We start from the raw sequence: 23,335 nt of genomic DNA, 5'->3' as shown, positions 1-23,335 counted from the left end.
CGTCTATGATGGTACTCCTTACGCTGGGATGGTGAATCCAGCAATGGCACAGAGGATGGATCAAGAACGGCAAGCAAACAGGAACATGATTACAGGGTGTATAGTCTTTTGGGTGTGCTGCTTTTGCTGTCTTTTGCTTGCTCCAGTAATTGTAGTCATTATAATGGGTGCATTACAATGAGATAAAACTTCTTCTCGGGAGTCATCATCTTATTGATCTAGATGATCTGGATGTATGGGTTACTTTCGTCTCATCGGAGATTTTTTTGTGATGTGAGGAAGATCATTTTAATTGTTTAAGAAATATGTTTAAAATAAATATTATTTTATATTAAACACTTTGATAAAACTTTGATACTCAATATTTCACATGTTTGGAATTTTTAGCCCGAGTCAGGCAGGGCTTATGTACCCGTCACGTGGTAGCTGTCGTAAAACTAATCCGATTGAGTTGAAATTTTGCACATATGTGCGCATAGTAGGGTCAAATGAGGAGTTAAGTTCGAAGATGGACGAAATCAGTCAATCACCGGTGGGGGTCATGTGGGGTATTATGCACCAACATTTTCGTAGCAAACTGAAATTTGGTGTCATTTTAAAGGAAATTCCAATCGCCACTTTCTTACCTTCGTTTGACACGGTTTATTCTCATCCCGTCTACTTGGAGCAGAGCCAGAATCGGAATCGTGTCTGAGTTTTAGTTGATGTTCGTCTTTCTTTCTCCATGAGTTGTGAATTGAGGCAAACAAACCGATAATAATAAGACGAAGAGAGAAGGGCGACGGATGATAATGGTAATAAAACCCAGTGGCCGCGGAGGCCACGGGCACATTAACATTGTGGGATAGGGGAGGGAGGGGTTTGTATAACACGGGGAGATGATGCGAACATCGAACAACCGTGGGGACATTGCCCCTCTGTTCCGCGGCGACTGATAAAACCCTGCCTGCGATAACTGCGGACTGCTTGACGTTAATGTGACATGACGTGAAGTGAGGAGGAGGAGGACGATATAGGTACCTATACATTTAGGCGACCCTGTTTCATTCATTTATACGCTGGAGATGACATCCTTCCGACAATCGAAAAGTTTGCAATTTGTATGCATCACGTGTGCCACACGACTTGACTGACCTTACCCTAAATACATTTATTTTGTGCTGAATTGCAATTTACGATGGGAGGACAGGAAAGTGAGTCATTTTATCAACGGGAACAAGCAACTTAATTTTAGATGATGATATAAGAGAACGAAAGTTGAGCAAACTTTGCACTCTAAAGTTGAGACAATTTATATGAATTGTGTAACGAAACGGGAATGAAATGGAGGTTATGTATGTCATTTTTTTATTTTGTTGAATTGTCACATATGAAATTGTGATCTATTTAATTTTGAACTACATGCAGTATCTATTAAGATTATAGGATTAAGATTTACCTTCAAATTTATATATCGACGTAGAAATTTATCAAATTTTATTTTATTACCTGATCTTGTAAAATAGATTTTCTACAAATTTCATCATATACCAGATCGGAGTATAGTTTTTTAATCACACGTGATTACTTGTCATATAGATAGATTTTCATACGATATTTCCCAAAAAAGGAGGAAACATATCCTCCCGAGAATTAAGATTCGCCTTGTCTATATATATATAATTATCGCTTCTCCTTCTTCCCCTTATTTTTGGGTCGAGGTCAACCAAACCAAAAGGTAAATGGACCGTCCATACATGGACGTTGATCTATAAGAAACTGTACAAAAACCAGCAGCAAAAGAAAAAACCGTACACAAAAAGCACGGAGAAAGCAACAGTTATTCGACATCCAAGAAGATCGTGCCCGAAAGAAATGAGATTTTCCAATTTATTTGCGAATTGACCAACCCAATACGTGGCGTGGCATTATGTTGAGTTGTGTGTGTGCACAGGGTGTGGTGGACAGGAGGGTAATCAATACATCATTTAGCGTCATTAATATCAATACATACGTACGTACGTACGTATCGACGATTCGAGTTGGTTTTCGTTGCCTGGTTGAGAGCTATATTTATCTTTACAGCAGTTGCGTGGTCTAGGACATGCTACGCATTTGTATACAGCATGTGTGTCAGTCAATCAATAGAGCTGGATAAAAAAATAAATGTACGTATCAAAGTGAAAGCTTTACAAATTTACTAATGACCAAAAACATCCATCCATCTATCCAGCCACTAATGAAATGATGGTTAAGCTCAATCCCTACACCTCACCTCGCACAAGCGATGATTAATTATGTGCAGAAAGTGGAGAGAAAGTTGGCAAAATGGGATCAATTTACTTTCTCTCGCATGACCAAGACTCGTATAAAACTGAAAAGATGGAGGAAGGAAATCTACGTTTTGTTTCACAATTACAAGCCTCGTTTGAGCTATCGTTCAACCAATATTTAATTGGCACCAGGCAAACAACCACACGCAAACTATTCAAATTAAGTACTCAATGTTCCTCATGGGAGAGTGAACCCTGTCTTGATTTGATTTGAATTAAATTAAATTGCGTAATAGGGATTTTTCACCCGGGTTGAATTGCTTCAACCCTTCCTGACGTAATTATATTATTGCATTCATATGCAAATACGAGGTTCTCACATTTCGGGCAACATTCCTCATCCAATTTCAACATTACGTACATATGAAAAAATATCGGGTTTCTCTCCGTTTTTCGGACCAGTTCTTGACCAAAACAAGCGAATCGTGTGACGGGGAAAGTTGTTGTTTAGTTAGAGAAGTGGTTTAGATTTCCAATATTCGTTGGTGGCTAAGGACAGTGGCCGCGGAAGGGTGGGGACAGGGGGGCAATGTCCTCACGGTTATTCGATGTCCGCATCATCTCCCCATGTTATATAAACCCCTCCCTCTCCCATCCTATAATGCTAATGTCCCCAGATGTCCCCATGATGGCTTCCGCGGCCACTGGCTAAGGGTAACTTGAGGTCGGGTCGAGACCCTCTCCCTGCCTACATTGGAAATAAATCTAAATTGAAACGGACAAGCGAGGATAATCAAGTATTCATTCCCTCTCTGACTAAACTGTAACTATGTAAAACTCTGAATAACATTGGGCTGGAAAGACGAGATGAATGTTTAATTACCAACATACGTCACTCAGAGCTCAGATTTTGGACGGGTGGCTGTGGTGGTTTGGTTGGTAGCTTTCTTTTATTTGGATCAAACCACGCGCAGCCCTTGTTTCACATGGGATTGCTCCCCAGGGAGAAATTCTCATTGTCAGGGAAGCGAAACCAAATGGATGGATGGATCAGGAGAATTCGTAACAAATGCAACACTGCGATATAATAAATCGTATGATAGCTAATGAACATGCCTGATTTGAGAGAAAGGTTAAATAACCCATTACTTAAATAGAAAGGAGAAAGTTTTATTTTATTTAGCAGTGGGTATTATTCTGACGCAAAAAGTGTGCAAAATGAGGCAATAAATGCATCCATTCGGGCGTATTACGTTTCACATTTGAAACTCTGGCGTCTGACACCTCCGTCACTCTGGTGTGCGCAGTGGCCGCGGAACTGTGGGGACAGAACAGAGGGACAATGTCCCCATGGTTGTTCGATGTCCCCATCATCTCCCCATGTTATATAAACCCTTCCCTCCCCCTATCCTACAATGTTAATGTCCCCAGATGTCCCCATACCTTCCGCGGCCACTGCTTGTGAGCTAGGTGAACCATCTTATTTTTCTGATGTGATATTTTCTAATGGAAATTTGACATTGACATAATGTACGTGTCACGAACAGATATATTTATTGAGGGAGGTGAGCATCTGTCTGTGGTTGTGTAAAATATATGTATGATATCAACATCAACCCTCCCCTTATCCTCTACAGATAAGTGTGTCTTACATGCTTGGTTTCACTCACCTTTCACAAAAGTTGACTAGGTACGTACGTAAATACATATTTTTGTCGAATTTTAGAATGGGGGAGACGAAAATAGAGATCAAAAGGACTGAAATTGGGAACCACCAGATTTGAGAAGTTGACTAACAATTCATCGAGATTATTCTGCCCATCTTATGTTTAGAAAAGTAATTTGGTTCCGTCGTCCGTGGGCTTGAAATTGAGTCAACAGAGAGAAAATCAAATGTATAATTACATATACTTTATGAAACTTGAAGTGTATGACGTAAACAGTTTTCAAGTATTTTTAGAATTTGATGGCACATGAATTATTATTCTCTTCTCGACGACTTTCACTGATATTTTTAAGGTTATTTGAAACATAAGTGGATGGATAGATTTATTTATCTCACTGAAGAATATGCATGAACGACCTCATTCTTATTACATCATAGACACCTCTCCGTTTCAAGTTTTAATAAAAAATTCATGCCCCACGATCAAAGAGTAATAAGAAAAGTCTATACAAAATTATGGATAGAATTTCTTTCATGTGGAAATTTCAGGAATTTGAATTGAATTTGAAACTGTAAGAGAAAGCTCTACCTCAATTTTTTTCCATATTCATAAAATAAAATAAAAGTGTAAAGTGAAAGAGCATCGTCATCGTCACCTCCCAATTTTATTCATGTCAGAGACTTTTCAATCCTGCAAAATTCTGAGATTAGGTATACGATTTATTCTGTTTTTGTCGCACACGGAGGATGGATGACATGATATATGACGATGACATGGCAAGTGATACGACATTGACGTGATCGGAATGACGTACGACGAACGACGTACGTTGTGAGTTTTTTTGGCAAATATTTTATTTTCTTAGAGGAAGGATCGCATCTCTTGTTTTATTCACAGGTAGTTCCAAAACATGTAAATTTTCAGAGCTTTTTGTTTTTTTTTCGTCACGAGTGATACTTTACGTTCAGAGAAATACTTCGGATTTTATTTACACGAGGGTAAATAGAATGCATTCAGGGCTTTCTTTGTGATTTATATAGGAGTTGAATGCTAAATAATAGAATATGGAGGGACGACACTGGACGACGACCACCCACCCACGATGGGAATGGACACATCTGCTCGAATCGTCATACGATGTCACAGCACACGACGAAAGATATCCCATGGAGAAAGTATGGAATGGACCATAAAATCAACCATCGTACGCAACACGGGTTGACGTAGACGTAAAAAAAGACGAAATATCAGTCCCAATAAAAAATTTCTCTCACCTCACCCACGGAGGATACAATTTTATTACTACATTTCGATTTAAGTAAGGTGGTGAATTGGGGTGTCTCATTGATTTTTATGGTGCATTTTGAAGGGTGTTAAGATGATTTTGTTGGGGTTTGGTGGCATAAGGCAATTTTTAGTAAAATACAGATTACATTAATACCTTCAGATACGAATTTCCGCATCTAACAAAATGAAGGTTGTAATTATTTATGCTGCTAAAACTTCTCGTTTTCCACTTAATGCATAATTGTGTCCTGTATCATTAAAATTAAAGGTCGTGCAGGGTATATTCCATTTTCATCCGTCCTTCACACGTCTTTCTATTATTCTTGGAAATGTACTTACTTGGTTTGCCCAGATGGGCGTCCATTATTCATTATTGTCACTGTAAGTGGAACGGAGGGAGAGAGATCTCTTATCTCCTAAATATTTTAGCAGTTGTCTCGCCGTTTGATTGAGCAGCAGAATTGACTATCGAGAGAAAGTGGGACCTGTATAAGTAAACCCTAGAGACGAAATTTTGAGAACATATTTTTGCAAAGTTATACAAGTTGCAAAAAAATCGAGTTAATTTTTTTATGATTATAAATTTCTGAGGTTTTCGGGCATTATTACTTGATTTTGCTTCGAAAATTAATAGTTTTCAATGAACCATTGTCATCTTCATTAGGCAAAAAAAACAGATTTTGGATATTCCTACTTTTTTTATTTGATGGAATTATTCCCATAAAAAAACATCCCAATTTAGAGATCGAATCCCTCGCCAAATGACGCAATTGAAACAATGGAAAACTTATGATTAGATAAGAAAACATCAAATTGTTCAAGGTGTTGTTCATTTCTCTGTCGAGAGACCACGACTGAATGAGCAAGAAAGACGTAAGAAGTTCACCACAAAACTTGACAAAGACATCAGCGTTAAATAATTTGTTTTGTTTTCTTCTTTCTTCTCAAGCACCGATGAAAACTTAGCATTTGAATTGTCGTCATTTCATCCTAGACGAGCAAATGTTTGCATCTGTCTCTGCTTAAAAAATACGAGTTCTTGAAGAACATTTTGGAATTAATTATGTTATTGTTTGCATAGTTTTTGGCACTTTGTTTGCCCAGTCAGAGTAACGAACCTACCACTTGAGATAGGCATTTAGCACGGGAAAAGGTCATAGGTTACATGAAACCGTATAATCAAGTTATAATGACCATATTATATTTGTTGCCAAAGTTGAACCAAGGTGATGATGATGGTGGTGGTGATGGTGGTTGTGGTAATAATGACACTTTCATTTCAACAACAATTCTCCGAAATTATTATATTAATTCAGGGCTATGCGTCTGCACGTAATTGGAATCTCTTGAAAGTATTCTATTTAGTGGAAATGTGCCAGAGAGATATTTTGTTAGGGACCACACCTCTTACATAAAAGGCGACCTGATCAATTCCACTCCATCCAACCTTGAAATTGTATGTACGTTCGGTTTTGGGTTGCGGACTGCGGTACGCGGACGTGAAAGACTGTTTGTGGCAGTTTCTCTCTGAGAAATAATGCAAGGCAAGGTTACGGCTTGCACAACTTTCCCCGGAGAGAAATGTATATATACAGAGTTACTGATTATGTATGAAAGGGATGCAGTTGACCTTCTATGGACAGACAATGAGCATCAAATTTCTAACTGAAATGTGGAATGTGATCCAATTCACACGATGATGCGAAAGTTTGGTGTTCTTTGTGGAGTATTTCGTAATCGAGTGAAACTGGAAATGAGGTGAATGTTGTGTTATGAGTGATTAAGGAATTATGCACATTATGTACACAGTTGCAGTGGCCGCGGAAGCCGTGGGGACATCTGGGGACATTAACATTGTGGGATAGGGGAGGGAGTGATTTATATAACATGGAGAGATGATGAGGACATCGAACAACCGTGGGGACATTGTCCCTCTGTCCCTACATTTCCGCGGCCACTGTATTCTGTGCATATAACACTCATTAGAGCAGCAGGTAGGGAGATTGCATGGTAAGCAAAGTAGTCTCAATTTATCTATATCAAGCAGATCGTAAAGTAGATCGGGTTTCGGGAGCAGCAAATTAACCAGAACAAGATGAAATGCATGAATTAACCAAGTAACACAATGAAACCAGAGAGAAATGAAATGTGTAATTAAATGAGAGCACTAGAACTTTCTGTGGTTTAAGTGGGTGTAAACTGAACGACGTATCGCATTAAACTTGATCTGAAATAAAACCGTAATCAAATCGAGTAGAATGTGATGATTTGTTAAACTATTTGTTATTATGCAACCAAAACACGGCACAAAATGAGAGTTCATCGAGTACTCGTAAATAATTTATGGGTGAAAATTTTATGGGTTTCCTTTGTTTTTAAATTTCCACCAGGTAACGAGAACATGTTGGAACGAGCCGTATCAAAAATTAGCCTCTTGCGACAGTTCAGGGATCATCTTTGTCTGGATAAAGTTTGAGGGAAGGTGGAGTATAGAGCTGGTTGGTGAATTTTAAAATTAAATTGGTGAATTAATCGTCAGAATCAACAAATGTAAATTATTTTGCACATAGATCAATGATAGGAGCACTCCAGTTACACATTTTTCGTGGTAAGTACAAGAAATCAAGTTCACATTTGGTACAGGAGAAAATGTCGAAATTATTTTAATGTGGTACTCTGCTAAATTTTTTTGGTAGATATTTTTATTTTGTTTTGAAACACATTTCAAATACGTGACGTTTCGAAGCCAAAGTATTTTTTTTATCAAGTTATGACAAATCATAAATAAGTCAATTAGATGATTTTCCTGAATACCTTAATGTTCTATACAGGTCACATGATGGTCGGATGGCATTAATCTGTTATCAGGTACAGTAAAACTATAAATACTCAATTTCACAATAGAACTTTCTCCTTCGATCTTGCATCTCAAAATTGAATGCAAAATTCTTCTAGGATGGCTTCGTTCTCGTCGGCTCCGTGGCTGGTCAGAGGTGAGTGTTTGCTTAAAAATATGATTTTAATTGTGTCAGTCCATTTTGGGTTGTCTAATTTTGGATTGTAGTTCAAGATATTGGAAAAACTTAATATTTTCCAAACCGTTTGCAAATTTCTTCCTGTAATGAGTTTTCTGTTTAATCTATAGATATTGGTCCACCGGTTTGAATCTTGATGGGACAATCACCTGCGGGATCTGGACACCGGATGACCTTCAGGTACATAAGTTGACCTTTAACTTCCACGAGGAGAAAGCATCCCTCAAAAAATCCCTACTTACTTCCTTAATTCTCCAGGTCTATTTTGGGACGAGCAACGGTCAAATCGTCGTTATGGACGTGCACGGCACAATGCTTTCTCAAGTCCAGCTTCCTTCCGACTCCCCCATCGCCAACATGTCGTGGAGTTGTGAAAAATTCAAGATGGAAGAATCTGAGGAGGGGGAGCCGAATCACTACACCGCGAATGGCGCCAAGCGTCCATTCCTGCTCGCTGTTTGTTTTACCACGGGCGGAATCTATTTGATGAACAATTACGACGACATCGCCCCACTCTATATTTTCACCGGGATGCATGTGAGTCCATAAAACAGAGTCTCTTCTCTTAATACTTTATGCCTCTCTTGTCGTTGTCACCAACCAACCAACCGACGAACCACGCTTTGATGTCTTTGTATAATGTGCGGTGCGACAGAAAGTGGAACGGAATCAATCAAGAACTTTATCTCGCTAGAAAGATCAAACAGTGCAAATGTTACTTCACTCACTTCACACTTGCCATGTAACTCGACAATTGAGGTTGGGTAAACAATTCCCGCTTGGTAGAGAGGATATTCGTAAAATGTAAAGTAGAATTCGAGTGAAGCGTTGAAGGGGGCTTAACATTAGTTACATCAGGAGAAGAGGAAAGAGGTGATGCGATTTATTGTGATCAATTTGTCCGTCCGTTCGGCGGACGGTAACTTTCAAACGGGTCGACTTTTTTATAAATTTTTCCCGGATATTGACCGTGTAGATTCGACACCTAACTTTTATCGATTGAGAGTTCGTTAGCGGACCTTATAGTTCAAAAGGTCACCAAGCCACACTTCGCTTCCGCTACTTGATCATATCTGTTCCCCGAGATTATTATTCACCCAAGTGTTATTCATCCTTTGTCGCTTTGAATGAATTTTAATTCAAATCTGGCTTGAGGCGTTATTCAACTACGTAAATTAAACGAGTTCCCGAGAACAATTACGGTTTAGGGATTTGCGAAATGCAAATATTTTGCTGAATGTGTTCACGAATAAATGAGGAGTAGAAGTACGTACCAGCCAGGTCTTCACGATTCTCTCCATCGTGGCGTGGCCTAAATTGCCACTATTTTCAATTTAGCACGCCTTTAAAGCACCCCCTTTGTTCTTTTGGGAGGATGAAAGCCATTCTTTCCAGGAAGAGAGAAGTACTCCAGCCAGTCAATCATGGATGGTCACATTTCGCAACTTCTTCTTTCCCAGAAATGTCACGACGCGAGGAGTACAAAAGAAAATAATATTCATGGATGGATGCCTTCATGAAATGCGAATTGCAAAAAAAGTGTGCGAGCTGGTAGTGGTGGTAGCGCCATAAGAGATCAGGGGCCGCGGAAGCTGTGGGGACATTTGGGGAAATTATAGGGAGGGAGGCGTTTATATAACATGAGGAGATGACAGGGTCATCAAATAACCCTGGGGACATTGTCCCTCTTTTGTCCCCTCCAGCTTCCGCGGCCACTGTGAGAGATGATTGTAGTAAAGATATAATCTCATCCTATCGCAATATCGAATGGAAGGAAATGGTTCCGCAGGGCATAAAAAGAATGGCGAAATTGGCTACATGGAATTTATTCAGCAAAGTGCTTCACCAGAATTTACGGAGAAAGTTTGCATCTCTCTGCGATATATATTCATAACTGAGCAAATACACGTGAAAATATATAGCGCAAAGTAATAACGAAGCTTACCCCCATATAATTTGCGAAATGTTTGCTCACGAGTTAAGTAGTTAGGAAAATACAATATTTTATTAGTTTACCAGTTAGTTGGATGGATGAACTGGTCACTGCTGCTGCCTATTAATTATTCATCGTAATGTACCTCGCACACAGAGAGAGAGAGGGAAAGGGGGCGAGGGTCGTATAATAATAAGCCTTATTTTTCTGGATGAGAACGTTTTTATCCGTTCGTGACACTTTTATCGAGATAAAATAGGATTCTTGTCATATTCCGTGCATCTCAGATATTTTATGACTTTTTACTCAACAAAAAACCAACAACCAACACAGGGCAGGGTGAAAGATAAGATTTTTTCCCATTGCTTAAAACAGCCACAACTTGGTGAACAGTGGCCGCGGAAGGGGGGGGGGCAGAGGGACAATGTCCCCACGGTTATTCGATGTCCCTATCATCTCCCCATGTTATATAAACCCCTCCCTTCCCCTATCCTACAATGTTAATGTCCCCACGGCTTCCTTCCGCGGCCACTGTTGGTGAGGCTGGTATCTGTATTTTTATTTCGCATAATTTTATTGTCAACTTTCTCCATTAAAAGGATCCATTACATACCGCCGCAAATTTATTGACATGAAATATGGACAATTTTATGCATGTCAGTTAAAATAATAATGTTTTCGTACTTCTCTTGTCATCATCTCATGCTAATAAATGGCTTATCCTTTTTCAGGGGTTGCAGATGGAATGGAGCAATTCTGGTGATTTTCTAGCCGTTGCGGGAAGTCGTCCTATCGAAGTTGTGACCGAGTCGGGTCTAAAGGTCAAAGAGTATGCCAACTATTTGCATATTTATAGTCCGGCTGGCGTCCGTGTTCTTAACTTGACTGTGCCACATACAAAAGTTAGTTGAATATATTTATCTTTCTTTCCCAAGAGATGAAGTGAAAGTGGGTGTTGAAAAGAAAATTATAATTTTATTCATATTTATGTATTTTTTTCTCTTTATTCTCCTCTAGTCGCCAGTTACTGCGATGACCTGGGGGCATAATGATAAAAGAATTTTTGTAGCTACGGGGAAAGTAAGTTTTTATCGGGCTAAAAAATAAGAGGTCTCACGACGAATGCTCACAGATTTTTAGCAAAATTGTGTCAATCGATCACACATTTAAGTAGTATGAAATTTGGAAAAGACAAAATCTGCCAATGGACACGTTTGCCAAAGATATTTGCATCCGAAGAGGAGAAAACACGCAGTAAATTTGGAAAGTGCAAAATTTGTCAACTTTAGAAAGCATTTTCTCCTCTTTGAATGCGAATATCTCGGCGAAACGTGCCCATTGGGGGATCGTGCCTTTTGCAAATTTCATAGTAATTAAGTTTCTGATCGACTGACACAAGTTTTTGCCCAAATCTGCGAGTATATGTTGGATAACCTCTATTGTAACTGAAAAACAAATTTTTTGTGCAGCGTCGTAATTTTGCTATTGTCAACTTGTCAGGTAATCCATGTTGGCTGGGTGTCGAAAAGAATCGCAACTTTACAACTTCTATGTCGTCTCGCAGTCTACAAAGCGTTAAGTGCGGAGACTTGTGTTTCCCATCTTCCAATCCCGATGCCAGTGCGGACTTTAATTTCATCCCTGCACACTCAAACGATTGTGGTGAGGAGAAAATGTGTTCTTTGAACTGTGTGCTCGTAGTAAATGTGTGTACTAGATTTAGATAACTTAACGATGTATGTGTGTCGCATTAGTGGAAGTAATTGTGGAGGAAAATGTGCTTTTCTATATCAAATCCTACTCTGGAAAGTTACTTGTGGGGGAAAAGTAATGGAGAAAGTTGGACCCAAATTCTCACTGTCGCGATTACTTCTCAGCCTTTATTGCACTTTCACTATGTTAATGTCACATTATAACCACTTTTATAACCACAACGAAAGGCATATGCTACAAAATAGGGACTTTGTACATGAGGCAATTTGAGACTCTGTGTAAAAGAGATCGTAGTACATACTTTCACTTTGTTAAAATGCGTCTCTTTCACTCCACGTTAATTTTTTTAGTCAAAATTTTTCAGTCAATCCTCCCAAATTTTCGGGAACTCTGAGAATTTGCATACATACTTTCATTTGTTGAAATTTTGAAATGTATCTCTCTTCCACTCCACGTTAACTTTTTTTTATAAATTCAAATTTTTCAGTCAATCCTCCCAAATTTTCGGGAACTTCGCGAATTCGTAAGTCACCCTCCCTCCGGCTCCCTTCGCCTCCACTGCACCATGATACGGCACGAGGAGGAAACGAATCAAAGTGCGGGGACGGTCTACACCCTCTACGTCGAATATTTGGGGGGCTTAGTCCCAATATTGTGAGTATTCGGATACGTTTTATACCTCCTAAAATATGGTAATTATATTAATCCTCATTCATTTTCAGGAAGGGGAAGCGGACGTCCAAAATCAGACCAGAATTTGTTATTTTTGATCCTCAAGCCATTTCTCCAGCCTCTCAGGGTGAGTGCAAGGCAGCTTTTTTCATTAATTGAACTAAATTACGAGCCTCTCTCTAATGGGGAAGGATGGCAATAAAGTCGGATTTCTCGACTTGAGTAATTCTTCTTAATTGCAACTTTCCCCAGGATTAAATCCCACCAGTATAAAAATCTAAGGAAAACCCACCTACAAAGTTTTCCACTCATTATTTCTGTGTGTATATATGCACAGGTGGAAATACTTTCAACGTTGCCGTCACCCTGTTCAACAACACGGCCTCGCTCGCACCTCCGCCAAACGAGAAAGTAAATATTCTTCAAGATGTTTACAATGCATCGACGTCATCACGAGGAAATGAAAGCGGTGGTGGAACTAGCACCAGTACGAGCACAAGTACGAGTACAAGCAGTGGAATGGGGGGGCTCAGATCCAGTGCGACCACTACGACGAACGGCGTCGGAGTGCAAGCAGGTGGTGGGGCAATGTCCAATCCGGGCTACAGCGATAGCTCAGAGTCTGACGATGTCGAACTCTGTGCAAGTCCAAGAATGCAGAGGAAACGGTATCGAAATCGGCAACGGGAGCGTGAGAGGATGTTAATGAGGGAGAGGGAGAGAGAATGGGAGAGAACGAGGTCTTCCGTCCATCTCATGCCGGAACCAACCACTCCGGAACAATTGCTTTACAACGATGTCCTTCCTGAGGTATGTCATCGTATCACAAAATTCTGCAGAATGTAGAGAAAAAAAGCCCAGTTTTATGTACATCCTGCTGAAAAGAAATGAAATCTTTAGAATTCATCCCACTACTTTCTCTCCGGAGAGTGATAAATGAACTGTCACTCAGGCAGAGACGTGTCCCGTCTTATAAATCTCTCCTTATATATATCTTTACCGCCTGCTGACTGTGCTCTGCTTTTACTTTGCCCACCACAGAACGTCCGGCTGGTCGAAGTGACTTCCAACATATTCGGGACAAAGTTCAAGATTCATGGACTCGCCTCCGCACTACCAGAAAATTTAGGGTCCGTCACCTACAAAACGTCGCTCCTCCATTTGCAACCCAGGCAGATGACGTTGTTGATCACGGAGCTGAGAGATGACATCTTCCTCTCCCCCGACAGGACCTACTCGCACGCGGATGAAGAGGACGAGGAAGATTTCTCCGTCATTGTGGGCAACGATTCCATCCATCACCATCAATATAGGTGGGTGACTGCTTTTTAGTACTCAAGAAAATAAGTAGTATGAATTTGTGCCTTAATAATTTTTATGCTTTCAGTGGAACTGGGAATGGAGGGAGCAGTGAAATTTTTCATGGGCATCACGTAATCTACCATCCACAGGGGGCCGGTTCACCAGTGGTTCCACCTAATCGGTGCTTTCTCCAGCCAAGAAGCAGCTCGACGAGGTCGCCTGCTTCCTCCTCGTCGGCTGGAAATAATCTCCAAATCTCTTCAAGTGAAGTTTCATCATCTTCAGGATATTTTGGGAGTACTAATCACAATCATAACAATAATACTGGAGCTTCTGTTGCTGCCCCAACATCTTCCTCGTCAACCGTATCTTATAATTCTGCAAATGCAATGGATCCAAGTAACGAAGAAGGGCAAACTTCCTCGGCCGGAGGATTGGTCAATAATCCGTGTGAAGTGTACTCTGATGATGAGCAGGATGATTTCACTTATGTGAATGGGGCCACCACCAACCCAGACATGGTTCATCTGAGGTGAGACACTAATACGTAAACTTGAACTAATCTCATTCATGCTTTCACTTCAACGTACAACCATTGACCTGCTTTTTTAGGGAGATTTTGAGACAAACCATCCAACAACAGTCTGGATCCGGTCCAAGTTCTACGCTAACATCCGTCCAACAAAATTCTACCGTCTGTCAGAGATGCGACTACGCCTCGCCGTCCTCGTCTCCCGGTATAATCCGTCGCCGAAGCAGTATTGATGCCTCGTCATCGTCAAGTTCCCACGTCGTCCCTGCAACACCGCAGAATCGAGGCGGCGTTGCTAATAAAAGTAATAATTTAGTCACTGCTCAAGTAGAAAATAGTATCGATGAGAACGCAGAAGTAGGCGGCGCAGGGTCGAGTCATCAACACCAGACTTCCGCACCTTTGCCATCCCTTCACCGAACTTCATCCTCGATCCGAAGTCCGACTCGAATTTGTTGGAATGCTGCGGGGGAAGATGGTAACGAAGAGATTTCCTCCCCACTCGTCATCCAACCGACGGCGACCCTCCCCATCCACGTGAGGAGAAGTATGAGCGCGTCCTTCCTGGACTCGGTGGATCGTCAAGGGCAGCTTTCTCTTGATATCGTGAGCAATGAGGGTGTCTCAAATTCCCCACCGAAAAGATTGATCCTGGTCAAGAGGAAGGATGATAACGGTCAGAAACAGTCTGGAGGACCATCCCCACACACAGAAAATACTGCGACAGGATCTACGAAAATGAGGTTAAGGGAATGTGGCAAGAGTAAAAGTTGGGATAGCTGTGATATCAGTTGGTGGAAAAGTGGGGGTATCGCGCAGCAAGGTAGTAGCAATGCTGCCTCTAGTTCTTCAACCCCCTGCCCAAACTGCAACTTCCCATCCACTTCGAAAAAACTGCTTCCACAACAAGCCAGCAGCAGCAGCGGTAGTAATAGTTGCACCACGTCGTTTGCCACACTGCCAAAAAATAGTAGAGCCGCACCCCCTCCCACACCGGCCAAAAGTTCTTTCAACAAAAATCTTACCGCGTCATTATGCTCAACAAGTTCCTCTATAGCGAGTAATTCTTCGTCTTCTTCCATTGCCAATGGTGGTAAGTCGTCAAGTCCTCTTCTGGGCAGTAGTAGAAGGATGACGCCACCAACGCCAGGGGGCCGATTTGCTCAGAGGAGTCGTTCCCAGTCGCAACATTCCCCACGGAGTAGTGAGGATGGGATTGAGCCGGTGCCCCCTTCGTCCCCCTTGTCCAGCCCGACCCCGACGCCTACCACGCACAGGAGGTCGCTCTCCTTACTGACGCCGCTCCTTCGAAGGAGGGACCTCAACAGCAGGTTGAATCACCAATCTCAACAGAGCGATAGCAACAAGCGACTTGTTCCTCCGACGACGACAAGCAGCACTTCCGGTTCCGGTGGAGGTGGAAATCCTGCCAGTTCTTCCTTCATTCCGCCTGGATCGCCGCAACACCAGCCGAGAAATTCGGCCCCTTCCACGCCGAGGGAACAGAGAAAGGCGAAAAGCAGGCCGAGCTACCTTTCCTCCGCGTCTTCCCCGTTTCGTCAACTTTTCGCCAATTCTCCGCTGTTAAGCAGGAGGAGGAACAAGAATCGGAATAATGATCGGTCAAACAGCAGCAGTAACAATAGTGGGGGAAGGACGATTATCGACTCTTCGGACGAGGAGGGGGCGGGTGGCTCGAGTGGGTCACTGCTTCTCGATGAGGGTCACCATATTAGAAATTTGTCGGGAAATAGGTCCTCCGTTGATAGTCCGACTCGTTCTCCAACGCCGAGTTCGAGAAGGACTTCGGTCACGTCGATTAATGCCCCGTTCAGAGATTTGGAAACTTTTCAGAAACAGCAGCTCCGTCAGAAGGTTAGAATCTAAGTAGATAAGCACTTACTTTGTTTGACAAGTTTTAAAATTTTATCCTACTTTTCCAGTTGAGAAATAAAAAGGTCCACAACGTCGAAAATTGTCCGTTCCCTCGACGAAGGGAGTTTGTTATGAATAACAAGGTAAGGATTAATCTCAAAGAATCGGGTCGGAGCTCGAAGCATCCCATTAAAAGGCATTTTATGTAAATTGATCTATTTTTATTAACAAGGCTCCAATGTGGAATGAAAATTCTCAAGTATACCAACTCGATTTTGGGGGTCGTGTGACGCAAGAGTCCGCAAAGAACTTCCAGATTGAGTTTCGAGGAAAACAGGTAAAAATCCATATAAATATGTTATGCATGGCATGATTCCATAAATTAACTAAATAACTCTAACTTTCTCCGTGTAGGTCATGCAATTTGGAAGAATCGACGGGAATGCTTACACTTTGGACTTTCAGTACCCGTTCTCGGCACTTCAAGCATTCGCCGTCTGCTTGGCCAACGTCACACAACGATTAAAATAAAAATTCAAGATTCATAAACGTAGAAATTTTATAGATTTTCGAAGTATAAATTATGTAAATACATATTTTTTTCTTGCAAAAAAATTAGCTTGATTTTTAATTACAAACTTTAAAAAAAGAACGTTTACTTCTTCCAATCCAATCTGACTTCCGAGCCGTCGTGTGAGTTTGTCTTCACTCACTAATTGTTAAATTAAATACAAATTGTGTAACGATTCCAGCCACGAAAACTTTTACATCACCCTCCTCCCATCGACGCCAACTAAACACGAGATCTTAACATGTACATACTTAAATTATCATTCCTTAAGTTTTATTGAAATTATGGAAAGAAAAAATAATTGTAAAATTTGTATTATATTTGCTCTACTGCTAAGTACTATATTTATGGGAAAATGTTATCAAATTATATTTTGTACTCGCTTCTTGTTCTGGTAAAATTGATGCTACAGAAAGATAATCAGTAATTCAATCAGCTTCGTTTGGTGCATTTCAGGAAATTGAGACAAATCGCTTGCTTATCATCATGGTCTGAGTCATTAAAGTCCAAAAATTACATAGTATTCGTAAAATATGTGTGCATGTATTTATGCTACCACCCAATCCTGCGTAGATAGAAATAGCTTACATAAATTGTGAATATATACGTTTTTAGTTGGTATGAATATTATTGTGCGGATTTAAAATTTGCTAAAATGCCGTCCGCTCCTGTTTTCAATTAATATTACATTCTTTTCACTTTGTAGAAATAAAGGAATATATTTCAATCTTACAAGTTCATATAATGAAATAAATCAATTCAAGTTTATTTCCGTATCAAGCACACAATGAAAATTTTTATAATTCATGAATGAATAAATACTGTTGGTAATAAAGCTAGAATTATTACTGGTATGATGTGTTGAGTTTGTATCACTAACGACTTCAAAAATCGTTGTAAAGGTACATTGACAATTCTCTTTTTGTCTTTAGAGACCAGAAATTCTGAACACAGCAGTTTTATATCAATACTTCATTATATTTAAGTAGCAAAAATTAATTAATGGATAGAAAAAATTAAGTATCTAAAATAAATGTAGATAAAAAAGCGAAAAATTGAGTTTCCATTTAAGAGAATATTGAGTCTCCTGGTTTTACTTAAGTAGAAGGAGTAGCAGGTTCGTCTTCAACCGCGACGGTCGAGTCCCCATTAGTTTGAGTAGCACCTTCTTCCCCAGAGGGGTGACCACTTTCTTCTTCTTCGGCATTTATGGCTGCTTCATCATCAATGAGATTCAGAGAATTTTTCAAAAGTAGGATTGCATTGCGTTTTGCAGAAGTAACGTTCTCGGGAAGCTCATCCACAGACGAGTATTTGAACTCAGTGACTGCAAATAACAGATTGATGGTGTTATTGATTAGATAAATAAGTGGATCGATCAAAGGCACATAAATACATACCAACAAAGTCAGTCATCATCACCACAGAGAAATACAATGGAATCTGTTTCTTCTCAAACCAAGCATCTGCTAATTTGATAATTTCAACAGCTTTGGCTATAGCACTTTCGTGGTCGTGAATTCCAATCATCATAAGGCTTAAATTTTTGGTGATGATTTGGTGAGCCTGTGTACAAGAAAATATTTGTAATAAAAATCAGTAAGGCCAATAATTAAGTTCGTCTTACATCTGCTTCACTTTGGGGGATTGAGACCAGAATGTTAGTGCAAATCTTTGTGATATCCAAATCCAAATCTTTCCCCTCAACTTCACCCATGTATCCTCGAATTTCGTCAATCAAATTGGCAAGAATCATCCTCCACATATCAAAATCTTTTTCAGTCTTGATACTCTTAGCGTACTTGGAAAATCCAGTCAAGCATTCATGAACCTTAACAATTGAAGTGAGCCACTGCAATAATAAAATAAATTATTGTAATACAATGCACATTAACTTAGAGTTTGCTAAATTAAGTACCTTCAAGGTGGGATGGTCCTCGATCAAGTTGAAACACTCATTATATGCTCCAGTAGTAATCGCGTCCAGGACAAATTTTGTTCCAAACATTTCCAACTTTTTATCGTCGCCCAACTTGGATGAAATGTAGCATCCAGCATGGAAAGCGTATGGAAGTGCACGCTTCTCAATGACCGCCAGTGCGTTTGAGTATTCCCCAGAGGAGAAGTAGATTTTTGTTGCCAATTCATAGTTTCCGTCATTGATTGCACGATAAGCCCATTTTACCAATACTTCATGGAGTAATTCCTTATTATCCGGTTGATTAGCCTTGAGCAGAGAGACGGCTTCACGGAATAAGGCATGGTCCACGAGAACTTTCACGGCAGTGTCAAGCTTGCCAACGAGCAGGAAGTACATGCTGGCTCGGACGTATTCTTCGCTGTCGACCAATTGCTCCGCAAATACGCTCACTGCCTCCAAGTATAATTTCTGTGAAAATGGAGATGCCATAATAATCATGGATTCCGTGACTTGACGATTCTTGATGGCTTTTTCAATCCATTTGCTGTCTCCCATCCAACCTGAGAGAATAACAGAGTGGTCAAATTGTTTTTTGGCGTCGTGACCTCGCCCTATAAATATTAACACAATTTATTATTTTTAATTCTTTTTTAGTAATAATAGAGTAACAAATTAAATTATAACTTACGCTCTACTTTAAGCATCTCTACACAATTCTCCGCACTTCCTAAAACTCCTAGATAGACGGATGGATGATCTGGATCCTGCCATGCTTGAGCAGCACTTCCTCCTTTGACTGGCTTTTTATCCGCGAGATAAGTCAATTCTTCAGTAATTGAGCATTTGCTGTTAATAAGGCTGTTTGATGTAAGTGGGAGAAGAGACTTGGGCTTTGTCGTCTTCTTGGTCGAACCACTGGCGACGACTTTCCCTGCACCAACGTGCTGAATCGACACCACTTGCTGGACTTCCTCAGTGGCACGAATTGTTTCATTGGTCGCTTTAACGGCTTGCACGGGTCTGCATCCAAGAATTTTTTTAGGCGCGGATCGTCGAAATGGGTGGGCTGGAATGAAATTAATTAGTTAAATTACTTTGCTCATTTACAACTGCGTATTAAATTGCATTCAACACTATTCACCTCGATAATCCCAGACATGGACGGAGAAGTCGCAGGATTGCTCGTCACTGACGGAAATCACTTTATATGGATCAGTTGGATGGAAACAGCAAGCCACTAGGCGATGCAAATGATTCATATAACGTGCCACGTGTGATCCATCTTCAATATTCCATATCTATAATTTCGCGAGGCGAATTCAGCAATTAGTCAATCAAGTCATAAAAATTTATCAATTTTATAAACGTTAGTATAACTTACAATCGCAGTACAATCATATGCCACAGTAACAAGCAAGTTCTTATTAAAGGGACTCCAGGCACAAGAAATAACCCGAACTCCGTGACCTTGCAATGTAGCCTCGCTACTGATCAGCATTAATGGTTCTTTTTCTATGACGGGATCACTTGCATTCGCCTTCAACTCGTTGTACAGTGTACCAAGATTATACAAACGGGTTGTGCCATCATTCGATGCAGAAGCCAGCCATCGGGTTTCACTTTCTTGCCCACTTTTGAAGTCGAAAGGCCTCCAAGTTAGAAACTGAACAGCACGCAAGTGACACTTTATCCAACAGACTACTTTCAAATTGGGTGGGGTATACAACTCTATACGCCTACACATTCAAAAAATGCAAGTTCTTATGTTCAGTGCCTCAAACATGATTTCCAACAGACAGACGGATAGTTATGCAAATAAATACTTACCCATCATGGTATCCAACGGCCAACAATGAAAAGTCTGGGGCCCATCGAACCTCCGTAGCTTTGTTGGTACATAGACTACTGCTCTTATTATTTTGATTACTTGCTTCAATAATCCTGCTCACGTTAATCAACGCATTTGTAGGTCTAGATGGGCTGATCATGTACACCGTATTTCCTCCACACGCGTACAGCATCATTTGATCCTTTTCCTTTTTGTTCTCAGGAGAACCCTCGCTTTCAGCAGGAAGGGCAGCGTCATCATCATAAGAAGCTCCAGCAGCATTTTCAGGTTCAGCAGTTTCGCGAGAAGGTCGTACATAACCTTCAGTATAGACTGAAGGGCCAAACATGACGGTATAAACCGTTCCGTTGACTCGACGCTCAAACTGTGTCGCGAATCGATTGTTTTCTTTCAACTCGTAAACGCCAAGGACGCCTTCATCAGTGCCGAATCCAATGAAGTTATCGCGGGTGGGGTGCCATGCCATCTATTATTATCATTGCATTATGCACTTTAAAATACGTAAGTATTATCGACTAAACTTGAAGTGAGTTTGTTATGTGCTGTGCGAATGGAGCTAAACTCACGAGAAACCCTAGTCTCAGCACAAGGTACTTCAGGAGGCCGTAGGTTTAAGCTCCACCCGCACAGTACATAACTCGTTCACTTTATGTATAGATAAAAATAAGTAGTCAGACTCTTACGGCAGTAACTTTCCCCTTCAATCGATGAGTGAGAATTGGAGCTCTATTGCAACCATCACCTTCATTCGGGTAGCCGGAGACGCATTTAAGGACACGAATAACAGAATCTGTTCCTCCAATTGCTAGTCGAGATGAATCCACGGGAGACGGAGAGAGGACACATATTCCTTTGAATGTGGGGATGACACATTCAACCTCCATCGTCCTCAAATTATAACCAACAATGACTGGTTCGTATGCCAGCGACCATACGATGTCCCCACATTGGACGATTGCAAAAATAGCATTGTGGGTGTGAGCCTAGTTTGGGAAACAATATGAAATTATTTATCAAATTAATCGTCTTGAATAAATTATCTACGAAAGATAAGATACGCACGTTGTGAAGCAATGTGGGAACAATATCGTTCGACCAGGCGTACACTTCTCCTCGTCGTCCGGTAGAAATCATTAGCAATTTCCCAGAATTAGGATCTCTAGCCCAACCCGCACTCCCAAACATTTTGAATGGTCTGACTCTGCCGTCCTTGTCCCAAACTTGCAACTTCCCAATGTCTGCCCCCATCTTGTCCCAAACCCGAATGGAGGGCATTTTCATGGAGTGAATGCTCGATGCGAGTAAAGGAAGCTTTGTCTTTGCTCCAGCATTGAAGTATTTCACGAGATCAAATTCTCCTTTAGGCATCCACGCTGTGGACACTACTTCCTCTTCGTGACGAACTTTTGCCAGGATTTTACCGCTATTTCCTGTTAAAAAATTATTAAATCAAATGACTTGAGAAATTAATTGATTTTTTAACAGTGAAAGTAGAGCTGAATAATACCGGTGACATCCACAATTAGCACGTTCCCACCTCTGGTACCAAAGCAAACTATATCTCTTTCATTTGGCGACGCGTTCAGACAAGTCGGATTGATTTTTCCAAAGTTCATGGTTCGAAGTGTGTTTTTCACAACGTCCCAGACGCTCATTGTTCCCTTATCGTCAATCGCGTAGATAACTGAATGATCGCATGGAGACCAGTCAAGACCCGTGATTGGATTTCCCTGCATATGATTTTTATTTCAAGTTAACAGATTAATTATTTAATTATTAATTACTTATCAAACTTACGGTGTGACTATCATGGAAAATCATTGTCGATTTATTATCCAAATTCCATATTCGAACAACCCCCCTTTCACATCCAGACACCAAGGGAGCGTTAGCCACAGGCAAATAGTCCCAGGAACTCTGGCAAAAGCTGATTGCATTATATTTTTCAAGTTGGGGTCCAACCAGCTCGAATCTCGGCCATCGTTTGTTAGAAGACGTATCACTGGCAACTTTCGGACTTGCACCATGTATTTGACCAATGTCTCCTGCTGCTTGTTGCTCCTCAGGATTTTTCTTCGCTTCGGGTGGAATGACCAGCTCTTCCGGCTTGGATGGATAAGAGATTGGTGGATAGACTAGGACGATAACTCCGGCGGCACAATACGCCCACATGTCGTCACGGGAGGCAGCAATAGAGCTCTTGTACCAAGAGCACGGTGGTGGAAATACGACCTTCTCCGCAATTACAGGAGGAGATGCTTCATTATTAGACGCCGAACACGACGCATTTTGTTCCGTCATTACGGTTGGCGATGGAGTTGCCTCGGCCGGTGTACTCGTACTTGGTCCAGCGACTTCATCCGTCAAATCAACTACTTCAACGTCTTGAACGATGGAACTGTGTTCGTGTACAATTGCCATTTTGGTGTCCCTGATTAAATACGTACAAACTATAAATTAATTCGTCCTTAAAATCTTACGTTCCTTCACTTTTATCTTTTACTTACCCCACAAAGAAACTGATCAACACGACTTGCTAGATCCTCTCTCCTACCTCATCTACCCTCCAACTTGACAAAATAACTTGGAAATATAAATTTTCGAATCAAATTTTGAATCAAACTTCAAAACCAATCCAAAAAATTCTACTTCATTTCTTTCCCTGCACTACTCGCTCGCTTCTTCGCTCACTCAGCACTTTCGGCGGAATGCTTCTGCTTGACGTT

General features: G+C 40.8%; 2 protein-coding genes across 2 annotated transcripts in view; one reads left to right on the top strand and one right to left on the bottom strand.

Annotated features, from left to right (window-relative positions):
• Window positions 1-17,579, top strand: part of LOC110854135 — a 37,541-nt gene extending 19,962 nt beyond the window's left edge. Inside the window, exons 5-22 of the mRNA XM_022102536.2 lie at window positions 7,597-7,704; window positions 7,777-7,814; window positions 8,038-8,074; window positions 8,162-8,199; window positions 8,352-8,421; window positions 8,500-8,778; window positions 10,906-11,076; window positions 11,192-11,254; window positions 11,675-11,836; window positions 12,375-12,541; window positions 12,610-12,686; window positions 12,897-13,369; window positions 13,601-13,872; window positions 13,947-14,393; window positions 14,474-16,268; window positions 16,337-16,411; window positions 16,501-16,605; window positions 16,683-17,579. Coding sequence (XP_021958228.2) covers window positions 7,597-7,704; window positions 7,777-7,814; window positions 8,038-8,074; window positions 8,162-8,199; window positions 8,352-8,421; window positions 8,500-8,778; window positions 10,906-11,076; window positions 11,192-11,254; window positions 11,675-11,836; window positions 12,375-12,541; window positions 12,610-12,686; window positions 12,897-13,369; window positions 13,601-13,872; window positions 13,947-14,393; window positions 14,474-16,268; window positions 16,337-16,411; window positions 16,501-16,605; window positions 16,683-16,799 — 4,494 coding nt within the window. The 3' untranslated portion in view covers window positions 16,800-17,579. The remainder of the gene's footprint in view (window positions 1-7,596; window positions 7,705-7,776; window positions 7,815-8,037; window positions 8,075-8,161; window positions 8,200-8,351; window positions 8,422-8,499; window positions 8,779-10,905; window positions 11,077-11,191; window positions 11,255-11,674; window positions 11,837-12,374; window positions 12,542-12,609; window positions 12,687-12,896; window positions 13,370-13,600; window positions 13,873-13,946; window positions 14,394-14,473; window positions 16,269-16,336; window positions 16,412-16,500; window positions 16,606-16,682) is intronic.
• A 2-nt stretch (window positions 17,580-17,581) lies between these two features.
• Window positions 17,582-23,302, bottom strand: LOC110854195 (gem-associated protein 5). The gene is made up of 13 exons (XM_022102598.2): window positions 23,117-23,302; window positions 22,407-23,040; window positions 22,117-22,339; window positions 21,672-22,039; window positions 21,293-21,592; window positions 20,588-21,075; window positions 20,142-20,496; window positions 19,902-20,058; window positions 19,449-19,826; window positions 18,758-19,371; window positions 18,467-18,691; window positions 18,240-18,405; window positions 17,582-18,166 (listed from the first exon to the last, which is right to left on the bottom strand). The coding sequence occupies exons 2-13, from the start codon at window positions 23,028-23,030 to the stop codon at window positions 17,937-17,939; spliced, it is 4,128 nt and encodes a 1,375-aa protein (XP_021958290.1). The 5' UTR covers window positions 23,031-23,040; window positions 23,117-23,302; the 3' UTR covers window positions 17,582-17,936.
• Between the last annotated feature and the right edge of the window lie 33 nt (window positions 23,303-23,335).

Source organism: Folsomia candida, unplaced genomic scaffold (genome assembly GCF_002217175.1).
Source record: "Folsomia candida strain VU population unplaced genomic scaffold, ASM221717v1 Fcan01_Sc009, whole genome shotgun sequence".
In the NCBI taxonomy this organism is placed as follows: Eukaryota; Metazoa; Arthropoda; class Collembola; order Entomobryomorpha; family Isotomidae; genus Folsomia; species Folsomia candida.
Note: the sequence above shows the minus strand (reverse complement) of the source record. Positions and strands in the feature narration are given on the sequence as shown.